Raw genomic sequence first — 15,408 nt, forward strand, 5'->3', positions numbered from 1 at the left:
TGGAAGGGGCCAGCAGGGTTTTGTACATAGCTTACTGAAAACATCACAGCACCCTGCCTCAGTGCGTCTTTCAAGAGACCCATCAGCCCTGAGCAGTGATCTGCTTCTTGGGAGGAGTTATGCAAAAATCTAAATACCTAGATGGGCAGATGTCATGACAGGTAGATAGAAATATCTATGACAGTCTCTTCTCATATAATGGCCTGTATGTTAGCATGTTTTTAAAAAGGAAATGCACTTCCACATTAAAGTGTTACTAAACCCCGGACCCTGCATTCACTATATCCGGTCTCCCAGGACCCAGCATTCACTATATCCGGTCTCCCAGGACCCTGCATTCACTATATCTGGTCTCCCAGGACCCTGCATTCACTATATCTGGTCTCCCCGGACCCTGCATTCACTATATCTGGTCTCCCCGGACCCCGCATTCACTATATCTGGTCTCCCCGGACCCTGCATTCACTATATCTGGTCTCCCCGGACCCTGCATTCACTATATCCGGTCTCCCCAGACCCTGCATTCACTATATCTGCTCTCCCCGGACCCTGCATTCACTATATCTGGTCTCCCAGGACCCTGCATTCACTATATCTGGTCTCCCCGGACCCTGCATTCACTATATCCGGTCTCCCCGGACCCTGCATTCACTATATCCGGTTTACCCGGACCCTGCATTCACTATATCCGGTTTACCCGGACCCTGCATTCACTATATCTGGTCTCCCCGGACCCTGCATTCACTATATCCGGTCCCCCCAGACCCTGCATTCACTATATCCAGTCTCCCCGGACCCTGTGTTCACTATATCCGGTCTCACTGGACCCTGCATTCACTATATGCGGTCTCCCCGGACCCTGCATTCACTATATTCGGTCTCCCTGGACCCTGTATTCACTATATCCCTTCACCCTGGGCCCTGCATTCACTATATCCAGTCTCCCCGGACCCAGCATTCACTATATCCGCTCTCCCCGGACCCCGCATTCACTATATCCGCTCTCCCTGGACCCCGCATTCACTATATCCGCTCTCCCCGGACCCTGCATTCACTATATCTGCTCTCCCACAGTACACACAACATGGAAATGCAATTATTTTAAGTAAATATAAACTGCTAAATACCTTTTCTCATCAACAGTTACAGCAGTCTTGTGACTTCTATCAGTGTCCAGCAGAGCACTGATTAAAGCTTGTAGGAGGAATTTTAATTCTCATCTGACTGTCCTATGAGGCTGCATGATCCCTGACCCTCTTGTCTGGACAGTGCTGATTGGCCCTGTGCTGAGCACATGCACTCTCCCAAGAAAAAAAAATACACACCAAACTGAGCATGTGCAGAGCGCCTACTAGAGCTCTGTACTATCAGGAGATGGATTGGAGACAGTAGAAGAAGGGGAGGATCAGAGAAGACAGGATCAAACGGCCTTTTTACACAATGTGAAGGATTAACCCCTTAGGTTCCACAGTGAGTATAACAAGCATGCTTTACTGCATATACAGACTGATTGTACTGTTGGGCGTTTAGTAACACTTTGAGGCAAAGGAGCACATGCCTGCTTTAAAGCTCAGTTCTGGGAAATCGTAAAATCCTTCCATGCAGTAGGTTTCATCCTTATGCCGCTAGCATTAATAATTAGACAGATTTTTTTTTTCCATTCCTTCAGTTGCTTTCTGGTTTCTGGCCTAGGCAAAATGTTGTCATACATCCCAGGAGTTTCTGAGTTTGTTTTGAATATTAAAAATCAATCAAGTAATGGTTTCATTTTGTAGTGTGGTTAACATGGGGTGTTGCATTTGACAGATACAATGCTTGCCAAACGTGGCCAATGAAGTCAAGCGTTTAGCGTGTGGTTGCAGCATTTCAATATTAAAACGGCTCTGGCATCAGAAAAAAAGGGAAATCAGGAGGTGGCAGTATCACCTTCTGAACAACTGCAAACTGCAGATCACTTTTTAGGGAGGTGGTAAAGACCCATCACTTCCTCAGCTGATGGAGAAAATCTATGCAATAGGGGAGAGAGCAAAAAAAAAATCCAACATTCAAAATGTGATACGTTTAGATAGAGTTTGAATTAAAGTGGTTGTAATCATTAAATATGAACAAAGCATATCCCTCTATAGTGTGTAACTGTCTCAGTCCAGAGCACTAAATGTCATTTCTGTCTGCTCCCTCCTTCTTCTGCTGTCAGCATGAGTCACTTCTGACAAGTTTTCCTGACACCAAGAGAAACAAGGTGACAGCAGAGGGAGCTCCAGTACACAACTTGTGATTGACAGCCTCAGCTCTGTTCCTGTGAGCTGTGTAAAGGGAGAGGAGTGGGCAGTGTCCCTTCCCTCAGTTCTCAACGAGCTCTGCAGAGTTTAACTTCAGCTCCCCCACCCCATGCTTTCTATATTCTCAGACAAGTTGTATAAATTGTGCACTTTGAATGGATGTCGAGATATCAGTATTGCAGATCGCTTCTTGGCCTTTTTGCTAAGATCAAGTGTAGTATCTGTTCTTATCAGTGTCCAGTAGGGGTGCTCCACGGTCATTCTAGCTTTGCGGGGATGACTGTATAGTACCCCTGCTGGTATGATGGGGGTCTGGATGGCTATTACGGGGGGAACAGAACCCGGGATGCCCACACGTAGCTGGGGCCTGGTAGTAATTCCCCTTTGGAACGTCTGAAGGACCCAGTACCTCCTGATTTGGATGGATCTACCTTGTCTGGCCAGGGGTCGGGAAGGCAGATAGTCCGCAAACCAGTGCCCCCTGAGTAGTCACCTCAGGGGTGCCACTAGTAGCACCTGGGTGTGGGACCCCACAGTGTGAAGATGGCACATGGTCACTGATTTACCACTTTTTCTGCACAGCGCCCTTAGGACCAGGCCTTATGGCTAAGTTCGGGGCAATTTTTGCTACAGGCCTCAGGGACTGGTCTGTGCACAATTTGGCATGACCACTTTTTTATTTTCTATTTATTTATTTAATTTATACACTCCCACGTATTGTCACTTTTTCTTTACTTACGTGTGTGTTTTTCACAGGATGGAGGGTGTGGGTCCTCGGGCCTGCCCTGAAGTCTAGGGGGAGGATGTGTGGCCTTTTGGTTCTTTCCTCCCCTGTCCCTAGGGGGATTTCTCTTCGGGAGAACCCCCTGGCCAAGTACTGGGTGTCCGGCTTCGGCTGGCCACAAGGAAGGGTGGTCCGCCAGGCCTTTTGGCCAGGAGGACCAAATGGGAACCTTGTCCCTGTCAGGAGCTTCGTGCCCCGGGGGATCAGGGTAGTGGTCCATCCCCTTCGGGGGAAGGACAAAGCACACCCCCTAAGTGCACTTTTTCATGTGGTGTTTTGCACTTGCACTTTTTTTGTGAACACTTACGGGTTTTTTCGTTATAGTTGCACGTTTGCGGACTTAAAAAAAAAATAAATCAGTATTGCAGATAAACAGGTACAACTTATGTAGGCGACTTTGCTTCATCTCTGTGAATAATGTGAGGCTAGTCTCTTCACTGGGTATATGTAAGGGTTTACAACCACTTTAAATACAATTACAAAAATATGTGAGAAAGTGTATAGAAATGTTAAAGCCACATCACGAATGTCCAGGGGCGGACTGACCATTTGGAAACTCAGGCTCCGCCCGAGGGCCCGGGGTCAGTAGGGGGCCCCATGAGATACCCCTGGTACCTTTTTCATAGGCTTTTTTTAGTTTCAGCAAGGACACAGGGGCCCCATGATCCCCTATTGCCCCGGGGCCCCATGAGTTGTCAGTCCGCCCCAGCGAATGTCACAATGAGAGCAAAAAATATACACTGATTAGAAATACATTATACTGTCCCTTTAAGAGAAGCAACGCTTGAGTGGTCTTCATATACAGTAAATCAGCCCTGTAATTGGTACTCTGCTAAATACGGACCCCGTGTAGCAATTACCCCGGGCATTATTCTATTACCATCGAAGTATGGCTGCAGTAGACGCATCAATGGCATGTGCCAACATCCTGGCAATCGATAGCAGGCCCCTCGCCGCATTCACACCAGATCATAACGTTTGACACAAAACATTTTAATCTCGCCTCCTTTCGACACAATGCAGTTGATCAGCATTACACATGGAGTTGGTTAAGTGAGAAAGTATTGGATTTCCAGCAGTAGTCTAAGCACTATCAATTACTGCACGCTGTGAAAAACTGAAGACAGTAGGCAGTAATGAAACTGTACGAGGAAAGAAGCAGCTTGACACTCCGCTCTGGTGGCAGAGGCTGCACCACGCGCCCCAAGTGTGTGTTATATTTAAAGAGGAACTCCAGGCAGTTAAATACACAAGGAAATTAAATATGCAATTCGTCTCACATGCCAAAGAGCATGTTATTCTGTTCAGCCAGTCTTGTGATCCGAGCATCATTGCTGGATAGCGCATTTGGTGACCTTACATTTCTTTACTGCAGTTAAATACTACAATTTGGTCACTGACCTGCCCCCAGTCTGCTGACAGGACAATGATGAAAAGCAGCACGCTGAGGAGGTTGGCCCCTCTTTCAGTGTGTGTTTAGCAGCACTGTGCATTGTGAACCTTTATAACTCTGAGTACTGCATACACACAAGTTATAAAGCACTGTGTGCAATACATGAAGCAAAGCATGCAATATAGAGGCATGAATCACTGCGTGCAGTAGAGAGGTAAGAGGCACTGTGCAAAATATAAGTAGGAGGCGCTGCATACAATACAGAGGTATGAAGCACTGCATGCAGTAGAAGCATGAAGCACAGCGTGCAATATAGAGGCATGAAGCACAGCATGCAATATAGAGGCATGAAGCACTTTATGTAGTAGAGAGGTAGGAGGCACTGCATACAATAGAGTCATGAAGCAAAGTGTGCAATGTAGAGGCATGAAATACTGTATGCAGTAGAGAGGTAGGAGGCACTGTGTAATATATAAGTAGGAGGCACTGCATTCAATACAAAAGACATGAAGCACTGCATGCAGTAGAAAGGTAGGAAGAACTGCATACAATACAGAGGGATGAAGCACTGTGTGCAGTACAGAGTCAAGAAGCACTGTGTGGAGTACAGAGGAGTGAAACGCTGCCTACAGTACAGAGGCATTGCATGCAGCACAGAGGCAGGAGGCACTGCATACAATAGAGGCAAGAAGCACTGTGTGCAGTACAAAGTTGTAAGGCACTGCGTGCAGCGCAGGAGTTGGTGGCACTGTGTGTAGTTCAGAGGCAACAAGCACTGCGTGAAGTATAGAGGCATAAGGCACTGCGTGCAGCACAGAGGTAGCAGGCACTGCATACAATAAAGAGGCAAGAAGCACTTTGTACAATAGAGAGGTATGAAGCACAGAGGTGTGAAGCACCCTGTGCAATACAGGAGTAGTAGGCACTGTGTAATACAAAGATATCGCAAACATCACAGTCAATGCTACCTCTTAAATAATAAGCTCCCTGAAGAGATGGGTTTTCAGGGTGCGCCTAAAGGAGAGGAGAGTAGGTGATAATCTGATGGGTTGGGGCAGGGAGTTCCAGAGGATGGGTGACACCCTGGAGAAGTCCTAGAGGCGGGCATGGGAGGAGGAGACCAGGGAACTAGAGAGAAGGAGGTCTTGTGAGGAGCGGAGTGTGCGTGCTGGGTGGTACTTGGATATTAGGTCAGTGATGTAGTTCGGGGCAGTATGGTGGACGGCTTTGTACGTCAGCGTTAGGATTTTGAATTTGATCCGTTGCGCAATCGGAAGCCAGTGGAGGGATTGGCAGAGGGGGGTGGCGGAGATGGAGCGGTTGGAAAGGTGAATGAGTCTGGCAGCCGTACTCAGGATTGACTGAAGCGGGGATAGCCAGCGGCAAGGCAGGCCAGTGAGGAGGGAGTTGCAGTAGTCGAGCCGTGATATGATGAGGGAGTGGATGAGCTGTTTAGTGGTTTCTGGGGTTAGGAACGTGCGGATTTTGGCAATGTTGCAGAGGTGGAGTCTGCACGAGTTTGTTAAAGATTGGACTTGGGGCTGGAAGGATAGGTTGGAGTCCAGAATGACACCAAGTACTCTGGCCTGCGGGGCGGGTTTGATGGTGGCGTTGTTGGATGTGATGGAGAAGTCAATGGGGGGTGGTGTCCGGGCTGGGGGGAAGACAAGAAACTCGGTTTTGGAGAGGTTCAGTTTAAGGAAGTGGAGCGACATCCAGTCAGATTTGTCGCTCAGTAGGTGTGTGATTCGGGTGGAGACTGAGGTGGTGAGGTGGGGGGTTGATAGATTTGTGTGTCGTCGGCATATAGGTGGTAGTTGAAGCCGTGAGAGTGTATGAGTTGGCCAAGGGAGGAGGTGTAGATGGAGAAGAGAAGGAGCCCGAGAACGGAGCCTTGAGGGACCCCAAAAGAGAGGGGGAGTGAGGGGGAGGTGGTAGCATTATAGATAACGCTGAAAGAGTGTTGTGACAGGAAGGATGAGAGCCAGGAGAGAGCAGAATCTCTGAGGCCGAGGGAGTGTAGTTTTTTGAGGAGGAGGGGGTGGTCGACTGTGTCGAAGGCCGCAGAGAGGTCAAGGAGTAGGAGCACTGAATAGTGGCCATTAGCTTTGGCGGTTAGCAGGTCGTTGGAGAGTTTGAGTAAGGCAGTTTCGGTGGAGTGTAGGGGACGGAAGCCGGACTGTAGGGGATCGAGGAGGTTGTTGTCGTTGAGGTGAGAGCGTTGAGGTGAGGTATGACCATTTGTTTTCAACTCACGCCGCCCATTGACATTCATTGAAACTGCACTCTAGCCACCTCAAATTTGAAGGACAATTTCTAAACTGCGACTGTGCCTTCTGGTGGAGGCAAGAACACGTCACACAATTTCACCAGAAATTGTAGCTTTTCTAGTTTGAGTTATTGTTGCCTTTCTGTCATCTCAAACCAGTCTGCCCATTCTCCACTGACATCAACAAAGCATTTTCATCCACACAACTGCTGCTCACTGGATATTTTCACTTTTTTGGACCATTTTCTGTAAACCTTAGAGATTGTTGTGCGTGGAAATCCCAGTAGATTAGCAGTTTTTGAAATACTCAGACAAACCCATCTGGCACCAACAACCATGCCATGTTCAAAGTCATTCAAATCCCCTTTCTTCCCCATTCTGATGCTCAGTTTGAATTTCAGCAAGTTGTCTACACGCCTAAATGCTGCCATGTGATTGGCTGATTAGCAATTTGTGTTACCAAGCAATTGAACAGTTGTAACTAATAAAGTGGTCAGTGAGTGCTTAAACAGGCTGGGCTCACAGGAAATAGGCAGAATGATGGGAGCGTCATTCTGCCCAAAGTGGTTGGACCAAGGAGGAAGTTGGGGACAGCGCTGAAGCATGTCTCCAAGAAAATTGGCCATCTATGTATCTATTTTTCACATGGAGGAATGGGGTGGGGGCTAGGAGAAAGAAACCAAAAATGCAAAAAATGTTTTTTGGGTATTCCACTTTAAGGAACATGCTCTTTAGATGGCTATAATTGTAATTTGTCAAGAATTCAAATAGCTTTTGCTACCCCTGCATTAACAAAAAAACTTTTAGACAAGAACTATAGTCTCTAGCAGATTTTTAAGCCATTCCTTTAATATCCCCTGTACAAAAGAGGAGGCACACCATTGGCAATTTGCAGCATTTGATGCTGCCAACGTACTTGACTAGTAAGACGCAACTTGTACCAATGGTCTTGATCTCGAAGACTCCAAGTCAACAACCGTACATTGAGACCAGAAACCCTGTCGGATTAAAGCATACCACAGTCTTGAACGACACAGCAAAAAACCCAGTTATCAAAAAAAGAAGCATTACTTTTTTTTACATGAAATACTATATATCAATTCTGTGTATAAAAATGTAAAATTATTACAAAAAAAACCTCAGTTTTTTGGGTATACTAAATGCACTGTCTCCTGCCCAGGGCTTGTCGGGGCTTGAGGTCACTCCACCTTACATCTCCACATTGGTCCATTTAAGCTTTTGAATACTGTAATCCAAAAATGATGCTGGTTATGTTTGCATAGTTTTTCCATTTGCATCCAACAATAAAAACCTTGTCCATGTCAAACTTAATTTAAATAGTGTCCAAGGTTTTTTTTTGGTCGTTTACAGATTCCATGTAGAAAAATGTTCGAGGTATTCATCACAAAAGAATCCTCATTCCCTTCCGTGCGACCCAACGTAGACAATCACTCGCCTTTCGTAAACTCTCTTCATCGTCATCTCAATCTGTTTAAGGAACACCTGTGGGATTCGGCCACACAAAGTGTGCACGCTCGCTAGGAATTTGGACTGCAGTGGATAGTACATTTCCTGGTAGAGGTTTCCATCAAATGGGTACTACATGGGAAGAAAAGGAAGGTTAGAGGCAACAAGGAGGATGCCAATGAAAAAAATACAAAAAACTACAATGATAGTAGATCAATACCAGCAGATGATTGCAATGAATATAAAAAAAATGTAAGTTGCTTGTCAATGAGAAAGCTGAACCTGGGACAACTACCCAGATGAAATTAAGTTTACATTAGAGTCTCCCCATCAACACAAAGTACCCTCCATCACAAAGTCCTCATCACATCCGAGTCCCCCCAACACACAGTGCCTATCACAGAACCCCCTTCACGCTGCCCCCCCGTTCATTCAGTCCCCTCTTCACCTGTCAACCCCACCTTTAGGTTTCAACAACAAGGCAGAGAGCAGGAGGTGGGGGAGGCTGACTTATGTCCTCTCCTGAATCCTGGGGATGGACCAGCCACTATCACCCTAGCAATGAATGACACTATGGGAGCAGGGGCGGACTGACAACTCATGGGGCCCCCGGGTAATAGGGGATCATGGGGCCCTTGTGTCCTTGCCCAAACTCAAAAAAGCCTATGAAAAAGGTACCAGGGGCATCTCATGGGTCCCCCTAACGACCCCGGGCCCTCGGGCAGTGCCCGAGTTTCCAAATGGTCAGTCCGCCCCTGTATGGGAGTTATCTACTAAAACTGGAGAGTGCAAAATCTGGTGCAGCTTGGCATAGAAAACCAGCTTCCAGGTTTTACTGCCAAAGCTTAATTGAACAAGCTGAATTTAGAAGCTGATTGGCTTCCATGCACAGCTACACCACGGGGAAAAACTGTTGCTGTAGCTGCTTAAAAAGTGTCAGCTGTAGATTAGTTTTAATTTGTTAGTCAAGTCCATCTAAGTCTGGTCATAGATTGATTTTTTTTTTATAATTTTTTTTAAATAAAGAGACAGATTCCACCATCCACACAAGCAAGGTGGATGGAGGAATCTACTGTAAATCTGCTAGTCTACCACTACTCTCAGACTGACAATGCTGCTGTCCAAAAGGTGTCACCATTGCTCCACCAGTGGAGTGGAGACACCCTAAGACAGGAGGTGTGTTACTGGCCTGTCAATTTTAGGAATTGGTAAGCTACAATATTGTAAATTTTTGGTTTTTTACCGCTTTAAATGGCTTGTAAATATAATGCAGGCATCTAAAATAGCTTGTTGGAGAACCCCAAAGAACTCTATATTACCAATAAAGCCCTCAGCTTCTGATGTAATGCTTAGCCCCCTACTACATTGTACTGACCCATAATGATGGTGGGTGACCCAATAGGTCAATAGTGTTGTGTTGCTGTATTCTTAAGGGCCATACATGGATCAAAATTCCACCAGTTCAGCAGGGACTGGACGAATTTCGATCCATGTAGGGGCAAGCTAGTTGTACACAAGTACTATCGACTATCAACTTATGTACAACCAGACTGTCAGGTTTTTCCCGAACAATTACTGCAGCTGGCAGCACTGATCATTCTGTTTTGCTGGCAAGGAAGGCTTTCTGCCGACAGAACACAATAGCCTTGCGGAAGAGATTCACTGGTGGTGGAAGGAAAGAAAATTGCATAATGGATGGCCTGCCTAAATTGATAAAAACAGGATGAGAAGAAATTTGGAGCCATAGCCAAAACACTGGAGCCTTTTTAGCAACACATTCACTGGTTGGGAGACATTTAAAGCAATACTTACATCTCGTAACACTTCATAGAAGGCTTTGAACGCTGGCTGTTTGTCATCATGGTACACTCCTCGGTTGCCATGAAGAATGGATACACCGTCTTCTTCTGCAGACTTACAATTGCTGCCATACATGCAGTGGTCCGGCCTATAATTCCACTGGCATGGGAATATATACAGGTTCTCTGGAACAGAAACAAATATTTGTGTGCAACCTACACAGACATAAGAAGGCAGTCTTAACCGGCAATACAGGAGTCAAATGCCGAAATAATTTTCTTTCAAAAATCTTTTCTAAGAATTTTTGTTCGAATTTCGCACCATTAGTGGGCCAATTTTCATGCGACCATTGAATTTGAGTGATCGGGTATGTTGGAAATTTTTTGAAAAATGAACAAAATTCTAATTAATGATGGGAGAATCGTGCGAGAATTCAAAAAAATATACGAGCCTGAGCTGTAACATGAGAAAAGAAAATCTTGACCATGAAAATTCTTTTCTGTAGCAACATAAGGTGAAATTGAAGGCTTGGTTGGTAGAATTTCAAAATCAATAGTGGCACCATCGGAATACAAAACGCACAAAATTTCCGATTTTCTAAAGACAATATGTTCAGAATTCGGCCCATATATGGCCTGCATTAGGGTCACCAAACACATTCCAATCTGACCATGCAATCAACTTTAAAATTATGTGGGCCAAATAGAACCACCATGATTTATCTATCATGCTATTCACCCAGAGGTCAACTTTGCTTGAATCATGACTTTGCTTGAATCATGGGGGTTCTATTTGGCCCACACTAAGTCCTTACACAAGAGGGTAACATTCCCCCTTTGTTGACTCCTATGTCAACCTATCTATATAAAGCTGTGGGTGTGTCAGGGGCTGATCGCTATTTTTCATAGAAGAATAATTGATACGTTGAATATTTTGCCTGCAGATTTTAGTTGACATAATGTACAGAGATGGTGGCCTCTGTTTGACCCATGTCCACCCACTTTTGTGCATGGTGTTTATTTGCACAGCCATATTGATCTATTTTTCTATACCCATTGTCCTGATGAAGCAATGTCCATGTGAAACTCGTTGACATCTGGATTTGGACAAGATCACCTGTATTATCACCTGTATACAGATTAAGGATTATATATACCATTAGAAGGGTTTGGTCTACAATCCAGTATTGGGTATTGAATTTGCATATTGTACATTGGAGATCTTTGGTTATGTCCCCTTTCTTTTAAAATGTTTCTTTTGTTTCCTTTTGGGCTATTTTAATGAACATGTAATAAAGTTGTGAAATTTTGTATGGTTTTGATGTCTCATGTGGTGCCAATAAATCCGTATGCTTATTGTAACAGGAATTTACCTCTTCTCTGTTCCATTCTCTTTATTTATTGATATTTGAATGTGGCACTGTGGAAGCCCCTATGATATACATTTCCTTACTTATGTACATGCAATCACTTTACTGAAGACACTCTGTAAACAAGATCATGACTGCGGATTTTGGATTTAAAAAAAAGGTATGAGGAAAAACTGTTAATATTTATTTTTATCCTAAAGTACACAGTCATTAAAGTAAACCTCAGTCATTAACACAAAGTTATGTTCTCAACTTGCTAGGATAAATTAAAGGGATGGTAAAGGATTAAAAAAAAACAAAACAAACATGTCATACTTATCTGCTCTGTGCAACGCTTTTGCACAGAACATCCAAAATCCTCCTGTCAAGGTCCTACCTTTTCCCAGAGGTTATGCTGCTCCATGTGCTGGCATCCATCTTGCGTTTCTGCAAAGCATGGTGGGAGCCTTTTATGCTTTCAGGCCTCTGCGGTCCATCCCCCAGAGGGGTGTGGTTGAGCACATTTAAGCCTGTTGTCTGCAGTTGCGCTTTGCATTCGTGTCCTGTTTGATAGTGTTGTTGCAAGCTCTTATTCTACTCTCGTGGCTCTCCTGGAGACTGACTCGGCTTTGTCTAAGACTATTCTCAGCCTTATCCCTTTATCTGACCTCCCGTTGCTGAACCCGGCTTGTGACCCGTGTCTTCTTGTCTACCGTTCGGTACTGTCTGTCCCGCTGTTATCGACCCGGCCTGTCCGACCACGCTATCGTTCTTATCTGGTTCCTACCAGCTATACGCCATTGGCGGGGGCCATTACCGCAGCTGGGGTTTCTCGGGGGCCGCGACCTGGTTCCTGGCTGTGTCAAGTCCATCCCCACAATCAGGGCCCTGGTGAAGGGCAGCCTGGGGCTTAGACTCCGCACCCTGAGGCACTCCGGTCTGTTGGTGGTTGTCGTCAGTCGGTGCGTGACACTGCCATTAGGCCTGCCTGTCCATTCCACAGCTCCTGCCCTGACACCTCCTCTTCTGGGATTCCCTACTGGAACTTCTGGCTCCTCCCCCTTTAAGGGAGCCTTGGGCTCTGTGTGTCCATTGACACAGACAGTGCAGCTCGGCCCCTGCCCCCTCCTTACAGGCTGTGGTTGATAGCATGAACCGATGGCACCCACTTCTTCCTCCATGTCCAGTGAGGAGAGAGAGAGGACAGAGCTGCTGCTCTTGGGCACAGCGCTGGATCAAGACAGGGCTCAGGTAAGTATAATGAGTGGGGCAGCTGGAGAGGGAAAAGAACACAGAAGGTTTTATACTTTAATGCATAAAATGCATTAAGGGAAAAAAACCTTCTACCTTTAGAACCATAGAGTAATAGAATTCTTGAAATAGTTGCCTAGCCCGGGGAAAATGCTGCTTTAAAGGCTAACTCCATCTTTTGCATAACAATATAAAACACACCCATATTTGAAGCAAAAGATGTTCCTTTATTTATTTTTGCAAATAAGCCGGCAAAGCATTCTAGCTCAGGTCCATATTAAGATACAGACTTTTATTTACTGAGATCCTGAAGGAAGTGTCAATGGACTGCGAGTACGGTATTTGCCACACTTGGGATCCATTGAAAACTACCAGGCTGTCTGCCAGAGTGATCTCTGTGAATGAATGACACACAAAGCCCCCCAAAACTCAAAGGTGACAGCTGCCACAGGGGAAAAGAACCTCTGATTGCTGTCTGTGTGTGAGGGAAGTCAGTTTGAGGCTAGGGAGGGTCTGCTTACAACTATGTTACACTCTAAATATGGGTCTAATAGGTGAAATTAGCCTTTAAGATCTGTTCACTGCTGGCCATATTTCTGAAGGCCTAGGCCAGTCATGCTCACTTAGGGTTCCTCCAGCGGTTGCTAAGGGTTCCTGAGTGACTGAGATCCTATTTAGTGGTTGCTGACATCTCATCCCATGGTTTCCTAGTTAGTCTGGCTGAAAAAAGACAAAAGTCCATCCAGTTCAACCATAGAAAAAAAAAAGTTATAATCCTACACCCACAACTGATCCAGAGAAATCCAAAAAAACCCAGCAAAGCATGATCCAATTTGCTCCCGCTGGGAAAACAAATTCCTTCCTGATCCCACGAGAGGCAATCGGATATTCTCTGGATCAACTTTACCTATAAATGTTAGTATCCAGTTATATTCTGTGTATCCAAGAAACAATCCAGGACTTTTTTAAAGCAATCCACTGAGCTGGCCAGAACCAACTCTTGAGGGAGTCTATTCCACCTTTTCACAGCTCTCACTGTGAAGAAACCTTTCTGTGTTTGGAGATTAAATTTATTTTCCTCCATATGTAAAGAGTGCCCTTCAATGGTACGTATGTAGTTCTGGGGCCAACACCACTTGGCAGATCTAGCTGCAGGGCAGTGATGTTTTTAGCTGTCTCTAAGGGTGGTATTCTGATGATCACTATAAGAGAGCCTACTTTACAATGGCTGCCAATGTATGGGGCATTTTTGCCATTGGCCCCCAATGAACTAGTTTTACCAGGGGTTCCCTGAGACCAAATAATTATTTAAAAGTTTACTTTAGAGTAAAAAAGTTGAGAAAGGCTTGCCCCGGTCATGTGATCTCTGCTAAAGGGGAGCTTTAGTGCTCAAATTGTCCGATCCTCGCCTTCAGCAAAGATCATGTGACCAAAATCTTAGATCTTCATCCATGCGGCCACTACTGAAAATGACCAGCAAAAGGATGTTTAACTCTTTACATATACTGTATGTCCATGTCCCAGCAAGACTGCTAACAAAGCTTTACATTAATATCTGAGAACAAAGTCTAGCTTTTTTTTTAGACAAGTCATACCTGGGTTGAAGGAGAAAATAATGTTCAGCAAATCCTGGTCTCCCCATGTGATGTAGTTTTTATATTTTTGGTACAATGGGTGCAGCATCTCTTCCCAGGTCAAACCAGCTGGGATCATATTGTTCTGAAAATAAATACATTTCATGTTATAGCGGAGCTGTAGGCAAATCACAATGGACAGATTTTTAGACCTAGCCAAAATGCGTTAAGCAGGACACAAGTTTGCTACAATTTGAATTTTGCTGCAGAAGATCTCTGGATTGCAGGCACAGAAGTCAAAATAATTCATGTCAATAGACTCGCCTTATCCTGATCCAAATATCTTGTGATCGTGGAGTTTTTACATTTTTGATAAGATGAGATGGTTTCTAAATGGAGCTGACTTGTCGGTTGACCTCTCAGAGGGAAACTATCATCATTTTGTTACCTTAGTTTGCCTACCCTGACACCTTACACAACTGAAAAAAATGTATCAGCTGCACTCCAAGTATGTAAAGTAACTTACCCAAATCCAGAGATCTTCTCAAGACTCGCCCCTCCTGTATATGGACAATTTGGATGCTGGCCACTGTAGTCGTCCTTCACCCCCATCAGAAATATGAAAACAGGTATCAGCTGCATTCCACTCTTAGCTCATCTTGCCGTATTTATAAGTTGTCAACAAAATGACTGCATACAACAATGTCTCCACCTGGGAACCAACCTGGCTTGCTCACAAGGACAGGGGAAGTCTTCCCCTAAACCAGTGCTGGCTTGCTCACAAGGATAGGGGAGGTCTTCCCCTACCCACTCCTGGCTTGCTCACAAGGACAGGGGAAGTCTTCCCCTACCCACTCCTGGCTTGCTCACAAGGACAGGGGAAGTTTTCCTCTAAACCACTCCTGGCTTGCTCACAAGGGAAAGGAGAGGTCTTCCCCTAAACCACTCCTGGCTTGTTTACAAGGACAGGGAAAGTCTTCCCCTCAACCAGTCCTGGCTTGCTCACAAGGATAGGGGAAGTCTTCCCCTAAGCCACTCCTGGATTCCTTGCAAGGATAGGGGGAAGTCTCCTAAACCAGTCCAGGCTTCCTTGCAAGGATAGGGGGAAGTCTCCTAAACCAGTCCTGGCTTGCTTGCAAGGATAGGGGAAGTCTCCTAAACTAGTCCTGGCTTTCTTGCAAGGATAAGGGAAGTCTCCTAAACTAGTCCTGGCTTGCTTGCAACGATAGGGGAAGTCTCCTAA

General features: G+C 45.3%; 1 protein-coding gene and 1 pseudogene across 2 annotated transcripts in view; one reads left to right on the forward strand and one right to left on the reverse strand.

Annotated features, from left to right (window-relative positions):
- The first annotated feature begins 2,461 nt into the window (after nucleotides 1–2,461).
- On the forward strand, nucleotides 2,462–2,619 carry LOC149444227 (U2 spliceosomal RNA; annotated as a pseudogene).
- A 4,933-nt stretch (nucleotides 2,620–7,552) lies between these two features.
- GXYLT2 (glucoside xylosyltransferase 2) overlaps nucleotides 7,553–15,408 on the reverse strand; it is an 87,430-nt gene continuing 79,574 nt past the window's right edge. For both annotated transcript variants that reach the window (XM_089654800.1, XM_089654801.1), the window contains exons 5-7: nucleotides 14,187–14,310; nucleotides 10,005–10,177; nucleotides 7,553–8,324 (exon numbers count right to left, since the gene is read on the reverse strand). In XM_089654800.1, coding sequence (XP_089510926.1) covers nucleotides 8,142–8,324; nucleotides 10,005–10,177; nucleotides 14,187–14,310 — 480 coding nt within the window. In that variant the 3' untranslated portion in view covers nucleotides 7,553–8,141. The remainder of the gene's footprint in view (nucleotides 8,325–10,004; nucleotides 10,178–14,186; nucleotides 14,311–15,408) is intronic.

The sequence above is a fragment of the Staurois parvus genome, unplaced genomic scaffold (genome assembly GCF_062004578.1).
Source record: "Staurois parvus isolate SC_StPar_1 unplaced genomic scaffold, SC_StPar_1.0 ptg000799l, whole genome shotgun sequence".
Classification (NCBI taxonomy): domain Eukaryota; kingdom Metazoa; phylum Chordata; class Amphibia; order Anura; family Ranidae; genus Staurois; species Staurois parvus.